General features: G+C 42.4%; 1 protein-coding gene across 6 annotated transcripts; it reads right to left on the reverse strand.

The window, feature by feature from the left end:
• Positions 1-8,223: 8,223 nt before the first annotated feature.
• On the reverse strand, positions 8,224-23,522 carry GTF2H4 (general transcription factor IIH subunit 4). Of its 6 annotated transcripts, none has more exons than XM_075591670.1 (15): positions 23,397-23,522; positions 22,234-22,406; positions 21,112-21,231; positions 20,408-20,512; positions 16,579-16,710; positions 15,527-15,623; positions 14,994-15,082; positions 14,319-14,427; positions 13,745-13,813; positions 12,906-12,989; positions 12,422-12,551; positions 11,451-11,581; positions 11,156-11,203; positions 10,865-10,943; positions 8,224-10,529 (listed from the first exon to the last, which is right to left on the reverse strand). In XM_075591670.1, exons 3-15 carry the CDS (start codon positions 21,228-21,230, stop codon positions 10,357-10,359), a joined length of 1,365 nt encoding a protein of 454 aa, XP_075447785.1. In that variant the 5' UTR covers position 21,231; positions 22,234-22,406; positions 23,397-23,522; the 3' UTR covers positions 8,224-10,356. The 6 variants fall into 6 exon arrangements, with proteins under 6 accessions (XP_075447785.1, XP_075447786.1, XP_075447787.1 ...); XM_075591671.1 differs by having other exon boundaries at positions 21,112-21,234; XM_075591672.1 differs by having other exon boundaries at positions 23,402-23,521.
• Positions 23,523-24,156: the final 634 nt, after the last annotated feature.

Genomic DNA, 24,156 nt, shown 5'->3' on the forward strand with positions numbered 1-24,156 from the left:
ACATCACCCCGGGGGGGTACAAACAACCTCCTACGCGTTTCGGACGGGTAGGTCCTTTATCAAGGAGTGTGGAACAAAGAGCAACCAGGGCGTCTTATATACCCCTTATTTAATAAGAAAATTTCAATCACATGATAAACTCGGCCCACTACCCACTGCGCATGAGCGTGACGTCACGCGCGGTGCCACCGTCGCCGACCAAACATCGCAGGTAGACACGCCCCCCGCTCGCCACGCGCATGCGCACCAAAGGGAAGGGCACCCGATAGGTGTATTCCTAGTCTGAGATGGCATAATACCCCTTATTTAACAATTACATGAAGAACTCGGCCCGCTCCCCACCGCGCATGCGCGTGACGTCACGCGAGGTGCCACCGTCGCCGACCAAGTATCGGCAGGTAGACACGCCCCCCGCTCGCCACGCGCATGCGCACCAAAGGGAAGGGCACCCGATGGGTGTATTCCTATGTCTGAGATGACATAAAACTTCTCCGCCCCCAAGGCACGCCCCTACAGGCTACCCAGAGGTGTAGAGGTGCCACTCCTCAGCCAATCAGAGACTGGAATGAGTGGGCAACACTCCCCCCTCATCGGCGCCGTTCCTGACGGCCCTGGATGGTCAGGAAGACATAGTAGTGTATAATAACGCTCCTTATATAAACATAAAACCCATGCTAATTAATACACTATAGGGTATAAAAGCGCAACAACTATAAATACCAGGGGTAAAGAAACCCCCTGATTGCTCCACGTCCCACAGTGAAAACAAATACAATAAAATACAATATGTGCATCCAAAATCATCTACAGGCATACCCCGCATTAACGTACGCAATGGGACCGGAGCATGTATGTAAAGCGAAAATGTACTTAAAGTGAAGCACTACCTTTTCCCACTTATCGATGCAAGTACTGTACTGCAATTGTCATATACGTGCATAACTGATGTAAATAACGCATTTGTAACAGGCTCTATAGTCTCCCAGCTTGCGCACAGCTTCGGGACAGGTAGGGAGCTGGTATTGCTGTTCAGGACGTTATGACAGGCGCATGCGTGAGCTGCCGTTTGCCTATTGGGCGATATGTACTTACTCGCGAGTGTACTTAAAGTGAGTGTACTTAAAGTGGGGTATGCCTGTATATCATTATCTTTACAAAAAATGATACATGAATTCCAAAAAGAGCAGTATGATATCCTTGTAACTATAAAACACCTTAAAGACATAATAGATATTTTACATGGAAGAAAAATTCTTCAGATATGTTTGGCAATGTGCCATACCTATGGATATCACATTGCTCAAGAAATGTGTACATCCTCCCTGGATGATGCAATAGTGAACCCACAATGTTTAAAAAAAAATAAAAAAAAAAATGCATTATTGATTTAGTTTATTTAGTCTATCAAAATAACTCCTTATAATATCGGATAACAAGTAGAACTTTACGTGGAAAAATAGACATGTTCACTATAATCTAGACAATATAAAGGCTAAGATTCAGTCTCAAGCAGAAACATATATATACATATTCATTGGGTCAAAAAATGGCTCAGATTCCACTCAATATTCAGACCGCAGGGGTCTCTAGTTTGTAATATAAATATCCAGTAAGCCTCCCTGCGGTCCAAAACATTGAGCAAATCACCCTTCTCTCATTCAAAAACACTCTTTCAATGCCTGTCACTGTTAATCCTTTTATCCCTCCTTTATCACAAACTGAAAAGTGCTTCGAGACTGGATGTGAACAGTCTTGTTTTTTAATTAACCTAACGTGTTATAATATCCTAACCTTTAGAGATCTCGTGGTCCTTCCTACATAATTCATTCCACATTTGCACGTTAAATGATATATAACGTACTGCGTGTCACAATTAATAAAGGTTTTAAACGGAAATGAACGCCCAGAAGAAGCACTTTCAAATTGGACTGAAGGTACCACAAATTGGCAGATTCTACATCCTCCACACTTGAAGGACCCTTTTGTAATACATTTCTTAATAATAGTAGGTGTAGTTACATAACTTGGGGACACGTAGGAAGCGATTGTCTTGGCTTTTCGATAAACAATCCGCGGACCTTTAGTAATACAATTTTTAGACTTGTATCCAATAATAAAATATTCCAATGTTTTTGGATCATGCTTTGAACTTGTGACTACATTTGTTATATTGTGTAATCATAAGTGGTGTGTCCTCTCCTATGTGGCTTAAATGTCCCCTTTTACCCCTACTCCTATCTCCTTTTACCAAAACGTTAGATTGGGAAACCCTCATTTCTGATATCTCATCCGTTCTGGGGCCCCTCTTAGCTTGAGTATTCAACAATGTCTCTCTATCGATTCTTCTATTGGATCTTTGGGAGATGGTTTATCCAAGTATATTGATCAATATCTACAACCGTTTGTTAGAGGCTTACCCTCCTTTTTGTTGGACTCAGGGGATCTGATCAATAAATTAAAACCTGTTAAATGGGGACCCCAGTCATGGTGGGTAACCCTTGATGTTACATCATTATACTCTGTTAGCAAACATGACCAGGGGGTGGCAGCTGTCAATCATTTCATAGGGGGTCCAGATAGTAATCAATTTCACACAGCCTTTATTTTAGATTCTATCAATTTTTTACTCACTCACAATTATTTTTTATTTGATCACAAATTTTACTTACAGCAACAGGGTACCGCAATGGACACAAGTTTTGCACCGGTGTATGCTAATTTATTTATGGGGTGGTGGGAATCACAATTTATTTTCACTAGCACGAATAGATTTAGAAAGCACATCACGTTCTACAAGAGGTTTTTTGATGACCTCATTATGGTCTGGAAAGGGGATTTGGTCACATTGCACGCTTTTTTTTGATTACATTAATCAGAATACTAATAATTTAAAATTTACTTATAAATATAATTTGCACCATATTGACTATCTGGACCTTCGACTATTAATAGATATTGAGAGAAACATTCAAACCGAAACTTTCAGAAAACCAAACTCGAGAAATATGTTACTCAGAGCAGACAGCTGCCATCCCCATACGGTCATTAAAGGTATCCCCAAGGGCCAATTCCTCAGACTGAGGAGGAACTGCTCCACTGAGGAGGGTTTCTCACGACAGTCTGGGGAGTTGAGCCATCGATTCCAACAGCGAGGTTATAATGTCAAGGAGGTAGCTAGAACTCTGCAAGAGGTATCAAGCATTGATAGAGAGACATTGTTGAATACTCAAGCTAAGGAGGGCCCCAGAACGGATGAGATATCAGAAATGAGGGTTTCCCAATCTAACGTTTTGGTAAAAGGAGATAGGAGTAGGGGTAAAAAGGGACATTTAAGCCACACAGGAGAGGACACACCACTTATGATTACACAATATAACAAATGTAGTCAACAAGTTCAAAGCATTATCCGAAAACATTGGAATATCTTATTATTTGATACAAGTCTAAAAAATTGTATTACTAATGGTCCGCAGTTTATCGAAAAGCCAAGACAATCGCTTCCTACGTGTCCCCAAGTTATGTAACTACACCTACTATTATTAAGAAATGTATTACAAAAGGGTCCTTCAAGTGTGGAGGATGTAGAATCTGCCAATTTATGGTACCTTCAGTCCAATTTGAAAGTGCTTCTTCTGGGCGTTCATTTCCAATTAAAACCTTTATTAATTGTGACACACGGTACGTTATATATCATTTAACGTGCAAATGTGGAATGAATTATGTAGGAAGAACCACGAGATCTCTAAAGGTTAGGATATTAGAACACGTTAGGTTAATTAAAAAACAAGACTGTTCACATCCAGTCTCGAAGCACTTTTCAGTTTGTGATAAAGGAGGGATAAAAGGATTAACAGTGAGAGGCATTGAAAGAGTGTTTTTGAATGAGAGAAGGGTGATTTGCTCAATGTTTTGGACCGCAGGGAGGCTTACTGGATATTTATGTTACAAACTAGAGACCCCTGCGGTCTGAATATTGAGTGGAATCTGAGCCATTTTTTGACCCAATGAATATGTATATATATGTTTCTGCTTGAGACTGAATCTTAGCCTTTATATTGTCTAGATTATAGTGATCATGTCTATTTTTCCACGTATAGTTCTACTTGTTATCCGATAATATAAGGAGTTATTTTGATAGACTAAATAAACTAAATCAATAATGCATTTTTTTTTTTTTAAAACATTGTGGGTTCACTATTGCATCATCCAGGGAGGATGTACACATTTCTTGAGCAATGTGATATCCATAGGTATGGCACATTGCCAAACATATCTGAAGAGTTTTTCTTCCATGTAAAATATCTATTATGTATTTAAGGTGTTTTATAGTTACAAGGATATCACACTGCTCTTTTTGGAATTCATGTATCATTTTATGTAAAGATAATGATATAGATGAATTTGGATGCACATATTGTATTTTATTGTATTTGTTTTCACTGTGGGACGTGGAGCAATCAGGGGGTTTCTTTACCCCTGGTATTTATAGTTGTTGCGCTTTTATACCCTATAGTGTATTAATTAGCATGGATTTTATGTTTATATAAGGAGCGTTATTATACACTACTATGTCTTCCTGACCATCCAGGGCCGTCAGGAACGGCGCCGATGAGGGGGGAGTGTTGCCCACTCATTCCAGTCTCCGATTGGCTGAGGAGTGGCACCTCTACACCTATGGGTAGCCTGTAGGGGCGTGCCTTGGGGGCGGAGAAGTGTTATGTCATCTCAGACATAGGAATACACACATCGGGTGCCCTTCCCTTTGGTGCGCATGTGCGTGGTGAGCGGGGGGCGTGTCTACCTGCCGATACTTGGTCGGCGACGGTGGCGCCTCGCGTGACGTCCCGCGCATGCGCGGTGGGGAGCGGGCCGAGTTCTTCATGTAATTGTTAAATAAGGGGTATTATGCCATCTCAGACTAGGAATACACCTATCGGGTGCCCTTCCCTTTGGTGCGTATGCGTGTGGCGAGCGGGGGGCGTGTCTACCTGCGATGTTTGGTTGGCGACGGTGGCGCCTCGCATGACATCACGCGCATGTGCAGTGGGTAGTGGGCCGAGTTTATCATGTGATTGAAATTTTCTTATTAAATAAGTCGCCCTGGTTGCTCTTTGTTCCACACTCCTTGATAAAGGACCTACCCGTCCGAAACGCGTAGGAGGTTGTTTGTTACCCCCCCTGGGGTGATGTTTTTTTATCAGATATGTTTTGAAATAAATGGATTTTTATCTTCTCACCACCTGACTCCCTGGCAGTGCGCTGTTTGCTCTTTTGTTCTACTTGTATCCAGGTTTAGAAGTCTTATTTGTCAGCTGGGTTGTATCTTGCAAGCTCCAGACATCTATGTTCCCTTGGTCAGCCTCACCTGTGAGACTCAGGAACCTCTGCTCTGTCTGTTTCCTGGTTCAGCTCACGTGTGAGCTCAGGAAGAATCTCCCTGCCTGTCTCAGAGGCAGGCTTTTTCTGACACCTGTAATCAGCCAGGTGGTGTTGGTTAATTGTCTACCAACAGTTAACCACCACACTGCTGGATTAGAGGCACATTTTTGAACAGGGATAAGTCCCGTTACAGGGACGTTTACAAGTCTCTCCCTCTCCCAAGCAAACGCAAGGTAGTGTTAACTTAACATGGCTTTAAGCCTATGCAAATAAGATATACAATGGACATTATTTTTTGCATATACAGGCATACCCCGGTTTAAGGACACTCACTTTAAATACACTCATGAGTAAGGACATATCGCCCAATAGGCAAACGTCAGCTCGTGCACGCGCCTGTGAGCACGTCCTGAACAGCAATACCGGCTCCCTACCTGTACCGAAGCTGTGCGCAAGCGGGGAGACTATAGAGCCGGTTACAAATGCGTTATTTACATCAGTTATGCACGTATATGATGATTGCAGTACAGTACATGCATCGATAAGTGGGAAAAAGGGAGTGCTTCACTTTAAGTACATTTTCGCTTTACATACATGCTCCGGTCCCATTGCGTACGTTAATGCGGGGTATGCCTGTAATTAGGTTTGTGGATATGCGTTGACCTCAGGCAAAGTTGCAGCCGGTAATAATTTTGATAACGGTCAGTTATTAGCACTGAGTTAACAGACCTATGTGGATCTAAGCCTAACTGAGCAAGGTAGACGGCGAGTTGCATACTCACCTATTTGGGTAAATGCAGATAAACTCTACTCTCCATGCTTGCAGTCATCACCCTGAATCTTTAATAAAATCACTTCCACTTTTTCAAAAGATTAGTCAGTAGAATCACTGTACTAGTAGACCACTGCAATTAGAAACGGCCCTATGTGCCTTTAGAGATTCTTTTAAAGCTGAGGTTACAAGGATAATTTCTTAGATCAGGCATTCTGCAATGAAACAGGCAAATACCTATTATAGAACAGGAACGTTTGGTCCTCGACTCATTATGCGAGTGAGCAAATTCCTGAAGGCCTCTAAAGACGGTGGCATTTTCAGATACGGATCCCAGAGTGTAGTGCAAATCCCAGAAGAGGCCCATATGAAAATGAGGCATTACAGATGCTATACTGGAGATTGCCAATCTAGCTGATGCTAAAGGAAACAAACCTAAGTACCTCCCTAGTGTAAGAGGCATCGAATACCAATACTATTAGTCACCGGTTAATGTGTGTGAAAGGAAGAATGTATTTATGGGAAGAGCATTATCAACTGCTGTCAAAGTTCTTGTTTATACTGTGAAAGTACCTGGCACCCATTATTATTCCATCTACACACAGCCTGCACCGACCCAGCACCCTGAACACGTATGAGACTGAGCAATGCCATGTATATAGTCCATCTAATGTAAACTCCTTTAGAGCCAGGCAATTAGGGTTACATACTCAAGTCTGATGACAAAGTATATTACACCACAATCCATTTAGTCAGCAAAAGGCATGTGATTATCAGTGTGTAACAGCCTGGCAGTCTTTCCTACCCATATACTGGCAAAACAATTGATTATTAAATAACAAATTACATGTATTTCCACATCATTTGTCATTAAATGCCTTTGTGATATTTTATATGTTGGGAAGACTTGGAGAATGTTGGAACGTTTTATTAAGCATAAGAGGGTTATACATGTAGCACCTGTTCCCCCACCCTAAGTGAGATCATCCAGCTACCTGGTGTTGCTGGTGCGGTGCTTACCTGTTTGGCTGGAACAGGAGGCTCTGAGTGCTCCACTGTGGTGTGGGGAGATATCAGGACAGGCTTTCAGGGTGGTTGATCTTGGTTAACAGCACCTCCAGCCAGCGAGGATCCTAAGATGACCAGAATGGTCCATGCTGACACTTCTTAGTGACCCAGACAGTGCTCCACACATATGGATGGTTCCATGGTTCTTTATTATCACACTTCAGAAGGCACAGCTTTAAATCCCCGACAGGAAACTGCTAAGGCTTTTAGACCCATGTAGGCCCCTTCTTGATCCCCTCCTGGGATACAGAGTAGATGTTACCCACTCCACAGGGGGAGGAAAGAGACACTGACTTCTAGGAGAGTGTCAGTATATAACCCAGGGGATGGGCTTGTAACCCTGCCCCATAACAGGGCAGATCTGATACTGATAGGCATCACATTAACTTCTTGTGACCCAACCAGTATCCTCCCCAGGATGACACACTAGGGTTGGGTTAGGCGCACCCCTGGATACAGTAACTATGCATCCAGGCTGCAATAACAAGCTAGGCCTTCATGAGAGAATCTAACCCTTCACAGTGCCTGTACCTACCAGGAATTATACTGAGAGGGCCCAAAAGAAGAATAGCAGCCAGAGGGTATGCAATACACATTAGGAAATGGAGAAAAGGGAACATGACAACCACATTTTTTTTTTTTTTTGTCCCTTTGCCAAACCATGGCTCCGAAAATTTTGTGGCACCTAAGTTTTTTTTATATTTTTGTCAAAAACATAAAAAAACAGATAGAATTTTTAGAAGCCAGGGTTAGGTAAAGAAGGCAGGTGAGGGTTTGGTAGCTGTCACGGCACTCAACCCCACTCTACCCCCGTTTTTAATTTTTGATGAGCTGAGAAGTGATTTCAGTCACTTTGTTTGGATGCTTATAATTTTGCCGTAACAAAATCCCCATCACCAGAAGTTAACGAATTTTGAAAGGTTTAGGCATAATTGTACTTGCTTTAGCAGAACATTTTTTTTTCTCAGAAACTAACAAAACATCACAAAAGGAAAATACAGGCGGAATATTAAGAAATAGTTTTATTTTATTAATAACACCATCTTCACAAAATCACCAAAATTGAAAAAAAAAAAATCATAAAATGTTGCAAGATTTTACAGTAACAATTATACAACGGTCAGTTAACATCAGAATGTTTTCAAACCTCTTACTGTAATTGGCTTTCTGGTGTTTCAATGCGATAGTACATCAGAATTAAAGATCCAATTTCTTACCCCACACTTGTTAATTTGGTGAGATGTAGGGTAACACGTAGTTAATGATGCATTAACTTTCATTCACTTAAACACAGTTAATGATGTACAAGTTTCACTTGAATGGAAAATTGTTAACTGCACATTACTCCGCTGCTCACGAGTAGTTGCCCTCTCATCTCCAGACTTCCTCTGGTGTTGCCATGTGCTTTTTCTGTGGTATGGTGATATCAAGAAAGTGCAAAGCTTGTTTGGCAATGCCTTACCTAAAAACAGCAGTTCCCTCACATATCAATTTTTCTTACCTTGTTGGATTCAGAAACAAAAAAACACAACTGTAGTTTAAGGAAAACATTTTTCTTTTGTAAACTGTGTTTTGTGTGAGATTACTTTCTGTTAATCAAGACCCATCTGTTCTCCCTTCTCCCACTGAGGAGGAGGCGTGAATAGATAAGTAATTGCGGAGACAGGGACAATTAACTCCTTCAGCCCACGTCACAACGTACACCAAGTCATGGCTTTTTGCTTGTTTTTTTTAGGGGCTAATCGGGATCATCGCGAACTGCAATGAAAGGGTGAACCCTCTCTCCTCTTCTTCACTTGCAGTCTGGCCATCGGAACCCAGAAGCGATCACGCGATCGCCCTGAAGAGGTGGCCGGACCCTCTTACACTGAAAGGGTGATAGGCCAGGGTGAAAAAGAAAACCTTGCCTTATACTTTACTTCCATAAAGAAGTCAATTAAATCAATTAAATATTGTTTTTGTTGTGAGGCAAGAGGTACTGCCCATTTATGAGAACAGAACCACTGGGCATGCAATTGCCAAAATACTGCACTTAAGTCAATAAAGGTGCAATCCCACAGTCGGACAGTTTTTAGGGGCCTCTGAATGGGGAAGTGTTTGTCAATCAAGTTGTTTTTTTTTCTTACCCTTATCCCATCCTCTCCTCATCAGAGAACCAACAAAGGTAAGGAGGAGGTAGAGAGGGGGACTCTGGCTGTACAATCCCTTGCTGATCACACAAAAGGGAGCAGCAGCCAGAGGAAAATCAAACCCCTCCCAGGTCTAACATTAAAAATACTTATAGGTGTCAGGAGTAAAAAGGTATGAATTACTCAGATGAGACCCCTTAAACATATTACTGAAATTAGTTCACTTTGGTCCTAGAAGGAAAGATTGTCGCTTTAAGTCTGAAAAGAAGAGAAGCACCAAAGTACTGTATTTGAGATTGTATGTGCCTCTTGCTATGTACATCTTTGGGGAAGCTAAAGTATACCCAAATATGCCACCGTTCACTAAAGTTTGTGCCATATGTAGAAACTGTGCAGGATGGAGTTATTAAGTACATGTGCTACTCCAGCATATATGTCCTATCTGGGAAAAGAAGGCTCACAAATGCAAGTTACAATTCGCAGGAAGTAGCACAGGATTTTGCCTTGCTATGAAAAGCAGACGAAGAGCAATGTGTGTTTGAATGTAATAGCAAAGCTGCTTTTAGAATCTACATGCTGGTGAGGGAGGTTGATGTTTCATTGACAGAGGATGTGTGTTGTAAAGAGTCAGCACAGCATTAGAGATACCTCAGGAAGAGTCACCTCTGGCTGGGTTTAGAAAATACTATCTGAACTGTAATAATATGCGTTTGTTCCCATTAATTATTTCGGATGCTGGACCACCAGCGGACAAAGTGAGAGAAGGATAGTCTAGCTACGATGAACAAAGCTTAAAGCAAAGTCATTATTCTTGCTTTGCTTATTTAACACCAAACTGTGATAGTGGGGAAATGCTGCTGTTCCGCTCTATTGCTTACCATCTTCATATTTTCAGGGGTATGACAGGAATTGTTAGCTGGTTCATCCATGCGTAGAAAGGCCTAAAGTTAGGAGCCAAGGTTTCTGTTGTTCCAAGACATAGGGCAGGAGCCCGAGCTTTAGATTCCCTTAGGGATTGTGTTTTTGCCGTTTCCAGAAGCGCTTGACATCTGAATGACCTCCTGGTGTCACGACCATCACACGCTTGGCTGGGTTTTCAAATACAAGTACTCCAAGGTCACGTGCATAGTTTCTCAAAAGTTCAAAATCCACCTGTGATAAGAACTGGTTGTACAGGACACCTAATGGTATTTGGGGGACGAATAGAACAGAGTTAGAACAGTAAAAGTTGGATCAGAAAAGTGCATAATGTGAATAGGCAGCATGGGAATAGATTGCAGCAAAGGCAGGAAGGTCAAGCTAGGAACCAGGAGACAGCACAGAAGACACAACAATGCACAACACAATTCTTATGAGAAAAGGGAAAGGATCCGGGAGCAAGTGGACTATAGTGTCAAGAAAACCACAACAACAAAAAATAAATAAATCAAGAAAGAAAACGGTAAATATCTAAGAGTAGTGACAGACACATTTGCTGCAGCACCCTTGAGCGAGATTAGGCATATATTTTCCTCACCTTCAGAGAAACGAAGACGGTCTCTCTCAAGTTCCCAAAGACGAATCTGATCAGTGATTGTTGGGGGAAGCACTGGAGTCTGTTGGAAGATATCACATTAGCGTGTGCAAACACCTCCAAAACCAAAGAGCCAGACGTATACAAGCCACAGTAATTATTGTCTCCAATGCCCCACATAGCAGATATCTTGGAGTACCCATGAAAACTCATAGGATTTGCTGTATGGGCGGGGACTGTAGGCACTTCTCTTCTCCCAATACAGTACTACCAGAAATGTTGAACTACTCTCACCTGGCGCAACATCACCGAGTGTGCTCTAGTCCGCAGGAAATGAATTATCTGCAGGTAGGTGGACAAGGAAAGGAAAATTAGGACTGAGTATTTCTTTCACTGTACCTGATCAAAGATGGAATACCTCTGTCAGTGGAGCTTAGAAATTGTGCATCTAAATAGCTCAGGAGATGGGTACAAAATAGCAAAGTTTAACCTACTTAGAAATGGATGGATCTCACACAACTTTAGCACTGGAAATTTTAAGTTGCGAGTGAGTGTACTCTGTATATATAGTATTCTGATCGCCTCTTACCTGCTCCGCAGTGATGCCATTTCCAATTGCTTGTTGTACACTCTCTCTTGTGACCTGTGCTACGACCAGGTTGGGAAAGCGATAGAGCATCTCGGAGAAGAGAGCGACTAGGGCAATCTGCAACTCTGAATCTGAGGACAATATAAAAAGGCCAGAAGTTAATTCCCTGCTACCATCCCAGGCTCAGACCACCACCATAATGGTGTTTACCTTCTTGTTTGCTTCCCCTACCTACTATTCTCATATCCTTCAACCACACTCACTGTGTAACTCAGATGGAAAGCTAATCCGCTACAGATTATCAAAATCAAAGTTCCTAATAAAATCCTTCTTTGCTCACCCCTTATCTTGTCATGTTACAAAATATGTTTTGTTTAATTTGTATTAAAAAAATAAAACTGCTCAGTTGAATGAAAGGAACATACTGGGAAGAACTGTGGATCACACAGTATCACCGTCCTCTTAAACCTGCTGTGCCTGTTCAAAGTCTTACAGACCTTCAGTGGACGGGTTAATTTCCCAGGGGGAAGGTGAGGGTGGAGGAGTTAAGTGCTACATGGGGATGGAGGGTTTAAATGCCCCAGGGTGAAGGTGGCGATGGAGGGGTTAACAGAAGGAAAGTGAGGAGAGGAGTTCCTACCTTTCACTACTGCCGACTGCTCTCACAGGCTCTCTCACCCCATGCTGCCTGCAGCTCCTCCCACCTCCCTCAGTCAGCATTCAGAAGCAGGAAGGGAGCGGCAGCTTCAAAGCTGAATCTAACCTCACAAGCAAGCACCAAGTAATACTGTGATAATAAATAATCTCCCATATTGGCACACCATCAGATTTATTATCGCGGTAGTACTTATTACCGGTATATTGTCCAACCCTATCTTAGTTTCAATTTTGACCCAAGATTGAATTCACATTTAACTTTGTGCTACTATTATTTATTCCTTGGTAATTTACAATTCTAATTATCCACCAACCTGTGTATGCGTATACTCTGTAGTTGGTTTCCACAAGAATAAAACCTTGCTTATGGCTGTCCACAGTACCAGATATGCCAGATGCAAGGTTTATAGCCAGGCGTGTGGGATAGTAGCGACGAGACTTTCTCTGCAAGTAAAAGAGGAGTAATGCTCTTACATCATTCTAGGTCTTCATCAGTCATATAAAACAGCTGTTATCTTATATTTTTCTGTACCATGGTCATAAAAGAACAAAACTTCCATCAAATAAATTATTTACTGATACAATGTTCGTTGTTTCAATTGTTGCAATTTAAAATATTGTACTTTTGTCTGTTCCATTCCTAAGTGGAAGTCTTAACCCAATGTGCATATAATTCTATGTTATTACAGAAAACATGTTTGCATTTTAAACACACACACCTTATATGGAAGTATTTTAAATATGTATTATCTAATTGCAGAAAAAAAAATACACCGACCCACACAATTGCCTGCTCACCTTTCTCTGAAACACAAGCCCAAATTCCCTCAGATGCTGTAGGAAAATTAGTAAGGAATCACTCATCCCTTCTACGGAGTAATCCTTTTGGGATAACAGATGAAAAAAAGAAGAAGTTTAACACAAATAGTTAAATCTTCAAATTCATGTTCTCTCAACAAACACTGCATCATACCATATAATTAACCTAACTTACCACAGGTGTCATGCATTAAACCGCTATACTGCATGCACTCAGACGTCTCACCCTAATAGTTAGTTATCGCATGGTGCATGTACTGCCATTCATTAAATCAGCTCAATGGTTGCTAACCAATGCAATTTTCCCCGGAATCCAGTCAATAACCCAGTATGCCAACACACACACACACACACGACAGAGAAAATTGGGGGGTGTCCACGCACTCATTATTATTCTAAACTATTAGTCGTTGTGCATGCTGTCAGAATAATATTCATTTATACAGGAGAGTGCATTACAAGGGTTTCTAGGGGCTGTGCAGTGTCTTCTGCAGCACCTCACAATTTTCTGTCAATTGCTTACCCCACCCCTTTTTGAATCAGGATTTTTTTAGGCTGAGCGGGTGTTCCTTTCTCTCTCAATTACCAACACACACACACACACACACACACACACACACACACACACACACACACACACACACACACACACACACACACACACACACACACACACTCACACACACACTCTCTCTCTGATTCATGCTCTCCAATTCTTACACACCGTATTGTGTACTAAACCCAGTTTTCCCTCTGCACACGCCCAGATTTGTATGCAAATCACACCTCCCCTCCAATGATGCTGCATCTCAGTTCACCTTTCCCAATGTTGAGAAGCTTAACTGGAACATGAAGGAGAGTATATCCACCAGAATCATCCCACGAGACTATGGAGGAAGGGCATGGACAAATTATACTGATGCAGGTGAGTTACAGTAATCTGTAGAATGTAACCAGATAGCTTTTTCCCCCAGCAGGACTTTGTACTTGTACTATTTCATTGCCCAGTAATTTAGGTGAAAGGGTTATTTTTTTTGCTGCTGAGCACCGTACCCCCCTTCATCTCATTTTCAGCAGCAAGACAGACGTGATCAGTCTCCATCATTCCCCCCATTGGGATGATAGCAGGGAAAGATCTCCCTATTAATCTTTTACCGAAATGAAAGAATTAGGAAGAACGGTTCTTTCTTTACTGGAATGGCATGTGGAATAAAAGACGATCTGAACCCTACTAAGCAATTTTCTCCAGTTTTATCTTAAAAGAACAGAGACCATGCACAATATTAATTTTTATATGTTGAATGTACGCAAGGGGAAGGACACAATGGCAACCGACAATAAGATAATTAGGTTTGTGAGAAGTGGTCATGACAGAGAGGGGATAATGCTCACCTCAGCTGATTTGAGATACTGAAGCATGAAATACCAGAGTTGAGAGGCTGTGTCCAAAAGCAAAAACTGGAAGCCGGCTGACGAAATGCAGGGGGCGTCTCCAGAATCACTAAAAAGAGAGGGGGCAATAAAAACTGTGAAACAAGAAGATTGGCGGTTCAAAAAAAAATAATAAAAAAGTGATGCAGAAATGATAGCAGATAACACCAAGAAAAAGACGACAGAAGTGAAAAGTTCAATGTACAAATACTTTTCAGCTGATCCCCCGCTTCCAGAGATACTTACCGGTGAAGTTACCAGTATCACTTCCTGGTTTCTAGCAGGGATTTAAATGGCCATCCTATAGGAAGCTGCAACGGATTCCTATAGGCTCGCAAGATCTAATCTCGGGAACTGTAGGTTCTCCAGAGCTGAAAATAATGTGGTTCAGCTGCGGAGGATCCCCTGGGTCCCAACGGTGTAAAAAAAAAAAAAAACGCCAAAAAAACACAGCAATCAGGATTGCGGTTTTATTATACAGTTCATATACTGTATCCTGACAGATAACAATATTTCTTGTTGGAGAAGAGCAAACCAGCTGTATTCTAAATAGAGTTGAATGGAACATAATTGTGCATGCCATAAAAAGGTGAAATTCCCATTAAAATACTGAGCATGCTACATTGGCTCACTCACCTTTTCATGAGACCAGCCTGAATAAGAAGTTGCGCCAAGTCCTGGCTAACGGCAGCACTCGGTGAACCAACCATGAAATGTAGAATAACCTGTGAATTACAGATAGACGAAGATAAGAGTAAAAAGATCAGATTTTTACCGTTGTCTTTTGTCAGCAAAAGACAAGACCGTTAAGATCAGAGTCCAATCTCTTCAAACAGCAAGGATTAGTTTCATGTGGCAGAAGGGTGAGATAAGGCACAGACACAACCGTGCTGCACCAGACAAAAGGATAAGGCAGAACAGATGTAAGATATCATTGTTATAGTCCTCCAGTGTCAGTCAGGTCACACTCAAAAGATCAAGCCACGGTCACAGTCACTTATATGCCAGAGTTGGATCATGGGTTCTGCGTTTTGCCCTTTTCCTACAAACTAACAGAGGGACAGAACTATAATACACAATATCAGTGACACTTTGACATGATACAAATTGTGGATAATTTAATGAGAACAGTGACCAAGCTAGCATAGAATGCAACAATAGCTTATCACCTCCCATCTCTCCTCTGCATATTTATCCAAGGAGATCACATCTCTCGTATATTTATCAGGTCCGAGCATGCTCCCATCATCTGCCCATGCTTTGCCCCTAAGAGAAAACACAGACAATAAAAAACACTGGGAAATGTACAGCTTAAGTATAGCAGAGTGATGCAAAGCCACGTGGCTTACATAAGGCATAGATGAGTAAAAAATCAGACGACTATCTTCAGAGTTTTTAGTGATAGGCATATTATTATACCAGTAGCGTTTACATTTATAAAAGTCAAAGTATTTGATAGAAACAGGCATACAGAAAATACTTTGTGTATTTAGTAGTACAGAATAGGCAGTTTGAGTCATTCAATGAAATAGTGAACAAGGCGCAAATGAGTAAATAAGTATGTGTGGTGCTCAATAGTGGAAAAAAAGCACTTGCATTCAGTGCTGATGGTTTGGATGAATCACCCTACTTCAATCCAGATTTCCCTCACAAAGACAAGTGGGAAAAACCATAGCCTAACACTGTTTGATTAGCTCTCCCAGGTTTGTTTTTTAATTAAACAGTGTTAGGCTATGGTTTATTCAACTTGTCTTTGTGAGGGAAATCTGGATTGAAGTAGAGTGATTCATCCAAACCATCAGCACTGAATGCAAGGGCTTTTTCCCCACTATTGAGCACCAGTCACTTATTTACTCATTTGCACCTTGTTCCCTATTTCATTGTATCACAGGGTTCTAGAGAGTATACACACAGGCAGCACGGAGTAGTGTTATATTATCTCACTATATTTGTTATTTATGTTTGCGTTTCTGTTTTCTAGTTTGAGTCATGCACTTGGTTCTAAGACGCAGAGCAAGAAATAGCCATAGATCCAATAAACAAATTGTAACATCATCCCACAGAAGCTACTCTGTGACGTTAACACAGCAATAATAAAGCAATAAATACAAGTGTACAATAATAGCTGTGTTTATAATACTGTATAGACGTTTATTAAACAAAAGAGCAATCATCTCACAACATACGACAAGATGGGACATAGTGATGTTCTGTTACTTACCCCCCCAGTAAAGCTATTCTAAGATTTTCTCTGAAAATTGGGTTTAGGATCAGCCCCTGTAGTCCACCAGGGAGTTGCTGTGTGTGCCAGAGACGCAAGCCAGACAAAACCTGTGTGTTCTCCTCATGTTCCCTAGCACAAGAAAAATAAAAGGAAGACTTAAATGACATTGTGAACCCTGTGACACTGATAGAAGCTTTCACTCACCTATGCAGTGTTAAGGTTAGCGCTTTGTTACTACTGTTTATATTGCAGCTGTATGCCACTAACTCCAACTGATGGTGCAAGAAGTGACTGATCAGAGGAACATTTTTTAGAGATTAAGAGCACTCGCTGGATCACTTCAGCCCAAACAAACTCACTACCACCTCCATATCCTGAAACAAGATGGTACTTGCACCCATCATACCAAAGAAAGGACATCTCCTCCAATGCCAGAACTGAATATCTCTTCTGGATGTCTATAAGGAGTTCTTAAACAGTGTCCATGCTTGTGTGGATGACATTTGATGGTATAATATAATTGTAGTTGAGGAGGGGGTGGACCACTCTAGGGCTATATCAAAGTGCTACACAGAGGTAAATAATTAGAACAAAATGAAAGACTGGGGAAAGAATCCGCAGAGACACCTCTTAATTGTGTGCACACTCCCTTGAGAAAGCTCCAATTGGAGTGAAACGTACATTTGCGTGTGACGTCAGATGTTATGGGGGTGGAGCCCAATACTGGGAAACGAGGCAGCGTTTGTAGCTAGCGTATATAGATATGCCCTGATTATTAGAACTATATAGTAATACCAAACAACATTATATAGGGTAAAATGAGGCTTTTACTCATGGCCAATTCTGCTCTTGAAGATTGTAGTTCTTCTTATAGATTGAGATTAACTTTGAGCACTGGTGCTTTTGAGAGCTAACTAAGCACTTTACTATCAGCAATCTCTCCCCCCCTTACATTGGACTATAATTTCAGCCAATATCCTCGGATTTGTGTCTAATGTATTATTTATACACTAATACTCTCAGAACTATTAAAGATATATCTGAACTCGTTATAACACGGTGCTCAGGGTCCACATAATGAGACCGCGCTAGAACCATAAATTATTTTATTTTAATTCTAATGTATAATTTATAAATTATTATATTAAATAATTTATAAATTATTATATTAAATAATTTATAAATTATTATATTAAATAATTTATAAATTATACCATACCATTCAGAAAACGAACCCATGAACCTTCATACACTGGTAGCGATTCTATACCTGCTACACCATAGGATTGGTGTGATGTCATTGACTTATCAAACGTAACATCTTCTGCACAGTACTGCCTTTCAGTATGGTGTGGCAGTTATAGAATTGCTACCAGTGTATGAAGGGACATGGGTTCAATTCCTGCATGGTATGCTAACATTATTAGTGTGTGTGTGTGTCCCCGTTAGCAATAAAGCATTGAATGTTAAAATAATTTAAAAAAAAACCTTGAAGATGTGCGCAGCGCACGTGGACGCAGCCTGAGGAGAGAGCTGCAGAGAGGAGAGAGCTGCAGAGAGGAGAGAGCTGCGGGGTTGAGTTGTATCTATATACATATGACACCATCTTGATACTGACTGAGGCAGTATCTGCAGACACTTGTGCTGACCTTTTACACAGAGTTTAAAAGGCTCTACCAAGATAACAGCTTATTAGCATAGTATAACTCTGAGATTCTGGGGCGACCTCTAAATACTAGAGTGCTTATGAGCGAATGGCCAGCTCTTTAAACCACTCTTACTTTGGACCATAATCTTTGAAGTTATGTCTAAAGCAGGCCTGCCCAACTCGTAAAGTGAGAAGGGCCGAACTGCTCCAAGGAAAAAAAATTTGGGCCGCACGGGTAAAATCATCATCATCATCTCTCCTCCAGCACCTCTCATCATCATCATCCTCATATCTCCCCCAGAACCCCTCACTATCAACCTTTACGATACTCCCCATCTATCTCTCATACCCCCATCTCTCCCCCTCACCCACACAATACCCCCCTCCACATCAAACACACAATACCTCCTCCACATACCCCCAGCCCATTCCATGTCAGCAGCCCCCCCCAAGTCAGCATCCCATGTCAGCAGCCCCCCCCCCAAGTCAGCATCCCATGTCAGCAGCCCCCCCATGTCTCTCTTCCCTCAATATGACACTATCTCCCCCTCCCTCAATATGACACTCTCTCCCCCTCCTCTCAATATGACACTCTCTCCCCCTCCTCTCAATATGACACTCTCTCCCCCTCCTCTCAATATGACACCCTCTCCCCCTCCCCTCAATATGACACTCTCTCCCCCTACCCCTCAATATGACACTCTCCCCCCCCTCAATATGACACTCTCTCCCCCTCCCCTCAATATGACACTCTTCCCCCCCCCTGCAACTCACACCACTCTCCCCCACCCCCCCCTGCAACTCACACCACTCTCCCCCCTCACAAGGAAAACAGAGTCGGGCCCCACAGCCCATAGCAGCCCCCCAGATCATTTAAGTAGCCCCCCACAGCCCATATCAGCAGACCCCACAGCCCATAGCAGCCCCCCAGTTCATTTCAGTAGCCCCCCACAGCCCATATCAGCAGCCCCCCAGCCCATATCAGCAGCCCCCCACAGCCCATATCAGCAGCCCCCCAGCCCATTTCAGCAGCCCCCCATTTCAGCAGCCCCCCAGTTCATAGCAGCCCCCCAGTTCATTTCAGCAGCCCCCCACAGCCCATATCCGCAGCCCCCCAGCCCATTTCAGCAGCCCCCCACAGCCCATATCAGCAGCCCCCCACCCCCCTCCCATGTCACAGCCCCCCAACCCCCACCCATGTCAGCAGCCCCCCACCCCCCTCCCATGTCACAGCCCCCCCACCCATGTCAGCAGCCCCATAACCCCCACCCATGTCAGCAGCCCCCCCACCCATGTCAGCAGCCCCCCACCCCCCACCCATGTCAGCAGCCCCTTAACCCATGTCAGCAGCCCCCCCTCCCATGTCAGCAGCCCTGGTCTAAAGTATACAAGGTGCACTGTAAAATATATATATATATATATATATATATATATATATATATATATATATATATATATATGTGACTTATGACTTGAGGTGTTAAATAGACCGTGTGTGTGTGTGTGTGTGTGTGTGTACACACACACACACACACACACACAATTTAACACCTCAAGTCATAAGTCACATATTACACAGGGGGAGGGATAGGTTTCAGTCACAGATAACATTCCAAGATGAACTGTTTTTACGTTAAACCTTGCTTTATTCATTGTAACATCGCTGGAATTGATCAGTGTACCTCGAAAGCTCGCACAAATAAAAGCATTTTGTTAGCCACAGAGCGGTATTGTCTATTCATTTTTGTATATATCTTATATACTATCAGGATTTACCCTATCTATATTGTTACCAGCCTTCATAAGAATTTATATAAGGACATTGTATTACATTTATCAGTATAAGACCTTATTGGACACTGATATTTACCAATCCAGTAAATACTACTCTCTCCTCCCCCCCCTTCAGTTTTGAATACACTTTATGTACAATTTATTTGATATGATTTGAAGTATTATGTTTTAAAGTATCGTCACAACTCTGATCTAACGATAACGTTTAAACGGTCCTGAACAACGAATCTATTTAAGTGTGCACACAATTAAGAGGTGACTTTAGGGATTCTTTCCCCAGTCTTGCAATTTTATAATCTAATTGTATCGTAATCAAAAGCACGTTGCTCAACCAGCATTAAAAAAATATATTGTAATGTCACTAGAAATAATTTTATAGCTTACTTGTGATTTTCCTTTTTTACCCACAATGCCACAGCTGCTTGTGGCAAGGGCTGTTCCAGGAAGAGCATACGCATCACATAATTCTTGGCCAGACCTGGAAGCTCCCTGTAAAGTCACAAAAAAAATAGGAAAATTACAAAGAAAGGATACAAAATGCAGTCAATTCTAAGACAGGTCAACTGCAGATGTAGCTTACGTTATTGCTCCCGACGAGTTTAATACTGCATGCGTTAAGAAAATAATGTGCACGTTACCATTTGTTTCAATGGAGCAGAGTTCATTTTTTCATCAAATACCGCGCCAACATTCGCGCAATGCACCGCTTACTGGGAGCAGTAAGAGCTGTAACATACCGATCTACCATTTTTATGAATACACTATATTAACAGACTATGAGCATCTTACAGTCCAGAGGTATAGTACATGTAAAACATACAGGACACCTACATGTACAGTATAGTACATGTAAACTGAAACGTTATACTACAACATATATCCACACCTTGTTTTTACCTTTCACAAAAGTTCCTTCTTCCGATGTAATGGCAGCAAGTGACATTTTTATAATTCCCAAACCCCATGGTGTATTCATGTTTAATAAAAGAAAACACAAACAGCATGTCTCACAAGGAGATACAAACAAATTGGCAACTAGATGGGCAATGCCTGGAAGCAATGGGTAGCTTGTGTAGCTGTCTACATACCGGAACACAGCCAAGCAGGTTGCCGGGTGGTTATACAGTCGGTCTAGGACACCAGGGCTTAGTTCTTGGAGGAACTCATGCAGATTCTTACATTTCAGATGCACACGCTCGAGCTTCATCCTGCTAACACAGAATGGCACCGTTGTTATTCATAAACACGGGTGAGTGACTGGTTGTAAAATACAGTATATATAACTTAAATACTGTAATGTGTATGGTTAACCTACCCAGCTTGAAAATTGCATATCCCGTACAACCAACTTCACACTGATGAGACCCACAAGGTCGAAACAGCTGTCTGTGAGTGGTTTGACTGGGTTTGCATCTAATCCCATGCTGTGTGCACAGCAGAGCATTTGCTTATAAGGGTTCCATGTAAAAATGGATTTCAGGCAAAGGGTGATACATTGTGTGCCCATTTGCATGTCATTTCCCAGAATCCCTTGCTGCAGTGGAAGCACTGTATGCTAGGTGACAATGGTGAAAGGCAGGGTTGCAGACCTGTCTAAGGCTAAGTCCCCGCTCCCTCAGTCAGCGCGCCTGCACTGCAGACAGGCACAGACCGCGATATGCGGTCTGTAGGGAGCCGGAGCTGGACGGGGGCGGGAGGGGCGTGGTTTGAGCGGAGGGACCCACTACTCCCCCCCCCTCCGTCCACGGGCTCGATCTCCCGGGCTGCAGGAGGGAGCTGCTGCAGGCTGCTGGAAGGTAAGCTCCCGCTCCCTCCCCCCCCCCCTCACACACGCTGATACACACACACTACCTTGTCTAGGAAGCTGTCTGACAGCTCCCGCTGCTGATAGGCTCATCAGCGCACCACGTGACGCGTCACCGCTCGGGATCACAATTTTCTTGCATCCCCTGCCGGCTGACGCGTCACAGCGCGTAGTGAGGCGTGCAGCGAGGGGGGACTGGGACCTGCTCAGAAGGATTCTCCTGCTGGTGGGGAACGCTCACTCGGCCGCCCGCGCCGTAAGACATGTGAATGTGCTCACAAGTGATATTCTTTATTGGAAATATATATATATGTCTCAATGTTATGTTATTTGCTGCTTCTTATACTTCAACATGTCCTTACACCTTCCTTTTCAGTTATACACATCTCTCTGCTAAACTACTCACCTAAAGCCAATTTCTTATTTCCCGATAGAACGAGGACATATGAACAGCACTGGGGGCGGAGGCAGGGGGTTGAAGACCTCTGCAAATACCACTCCTCGACCAGAAGTGAAAGCACAGTAGAGTGATCGCTCTCGATTCAAGTCTGCAGGCCTCGGCAGGGCATTTTAATGTACCTGAAACAAAATGTAATTCAATACTTTGAGCCTGTATATGGTAAATTTAGCAAAGGATTAAATAAAGCAGAATGGTCCTGATGAAGGTGTGATTTTACTCTGAAACGTTGACTATATATATTCAACTTTTGACTTTTTTTTTTTACAAAGACGAGACTGGTGTGCAAATCTATTGTTGCTATTTGGTTACATGTGTGCAGGAGCACGACTGCAATGAATGTGAACCCAGCAAGTTTGTTTTTTGTCGGTGTGTATCTCCACTTCCAAAACAGCTCACTGTCTGCCATACACTGTATATTGTATTTTCTAAATAAGACTGACAAATACATAACATCTTTAGGGGGGGATATGGGTGGAAAATGAATAACATGTCTTCATCTTCTATTAACCTGCGGTGTGCTGAGATAATGGACATTTTTTATAAGGAAAATAGACAAATGCAACAGCGTTCCCCATTCAATATAATGTGAAGCAGTAGCGCAGAAGAGATCAGCTCTCTTCAAATTAATGGGGCTAACATCTGCTCCAGCAGCAGGCAAGGGAAACACAGGCATTTCATTTATTGTCGTGACATTTGGGACCAAGTACCCATCTTCTTGCGGACGAATGCCCATGGTGTGGCATGAAACGTGGACACAATAAGTGACATTACTGTGCATGACAAGCCCGTGATAAGTATTTTTAATGTCTGGTTTGACAAGCAATGACTCCTCCCATTGCACTATAGTCTAAGTTCAGATATCTTAACATACAACAACTCCTGCCAAAGACATGGTTTGGTAGGAGATCTCTTCAATAGAGCAACTAAATAAAGATATGTTGATCAAGTAGAAAGTGAGATGAGATACATTTGGGGTAAATGTCATGGAGTCACTCTTGATAAGGAGGGAGACGTGTTGTCTGAAGATGGTAAGGAAGATCAGCGGTCTCATCCCTACCCCCGGTTACTCTCCCGGCTCTAACAATGTCGGGGCGCTCCACAAAACCTACCATACCCCCACAGTGCTCCCCACAGTGTGCAGACTGACCACCTTCTACTCCCTGCAGCTCCTTTACAGCCGCCACTGCACTTCCTCGCTCAGTCTCGCGATGTTTCAGAGGCTGTCTACAGGTATTGAAGCTGTGCGTGCCAAGCCTCGCTTTGGTGCGAACAGACTCAGAGGTTGCCTGAAATTGCGGTCACGTGACGTAGTCATGTTACGTCATCCAATATTAGGCACTTAATGAGTTGGGACAGAATACATTCGCGTCAGTTGTTATAATATATGTTTTAATTAAGTTATTTAGGAACTACATCGAAGTATTAATATTTATGCATCTATGTTTATAAACTAATATTTAAAAATGTGTCTGTGAATTATTATGTCACTGTCATTGGTTCAGCACCGGTCCCCAAACTGTGCATAGCTGTACCATAATATGGGAGCCTCCAGGACGGACACTGATCAACTCAAGGTAGACCTACTGATTTTCAGCTGAAAATGTATCAATGTTTCATTGTTCTGCTGCTAGGAAATAATTCCCTTGTCCCAAAGCAAGTCAATGGAAGCTTTAGAAAACTGAATTTCCATCCCAAATCTGGCTGATATCATCTTTCAAATGTTGGCTAGTGTGGGCTGGCGATATCATGCGTCAAAAATAAGGCCAAGCATAGGGTGCCCAGACGTCCCAGTTTTTCAGGCTCTGTCTTGGTTTTCTGTGCTGCTGGCGAGTGCCAGCTGCGCATGCCTAAAGAGCGTTTGCCGACAGC

The sequence above is a fragment of the Ascaphus truei genome, chromosome 3 (assembly GCF_040206685.1).
Source record: "Ascaphus truei isolate aAscTru1 chromosome 3, aAscTru1.hap1, whole genome shotgun sequence".
In the NCBI taxonomy this organism is placed as follows: Eukaryota; Metazoa; Chordata; class Amphibia; order Anura; family Ascaphidae; genus Ascaphus; species Ascaphus truei.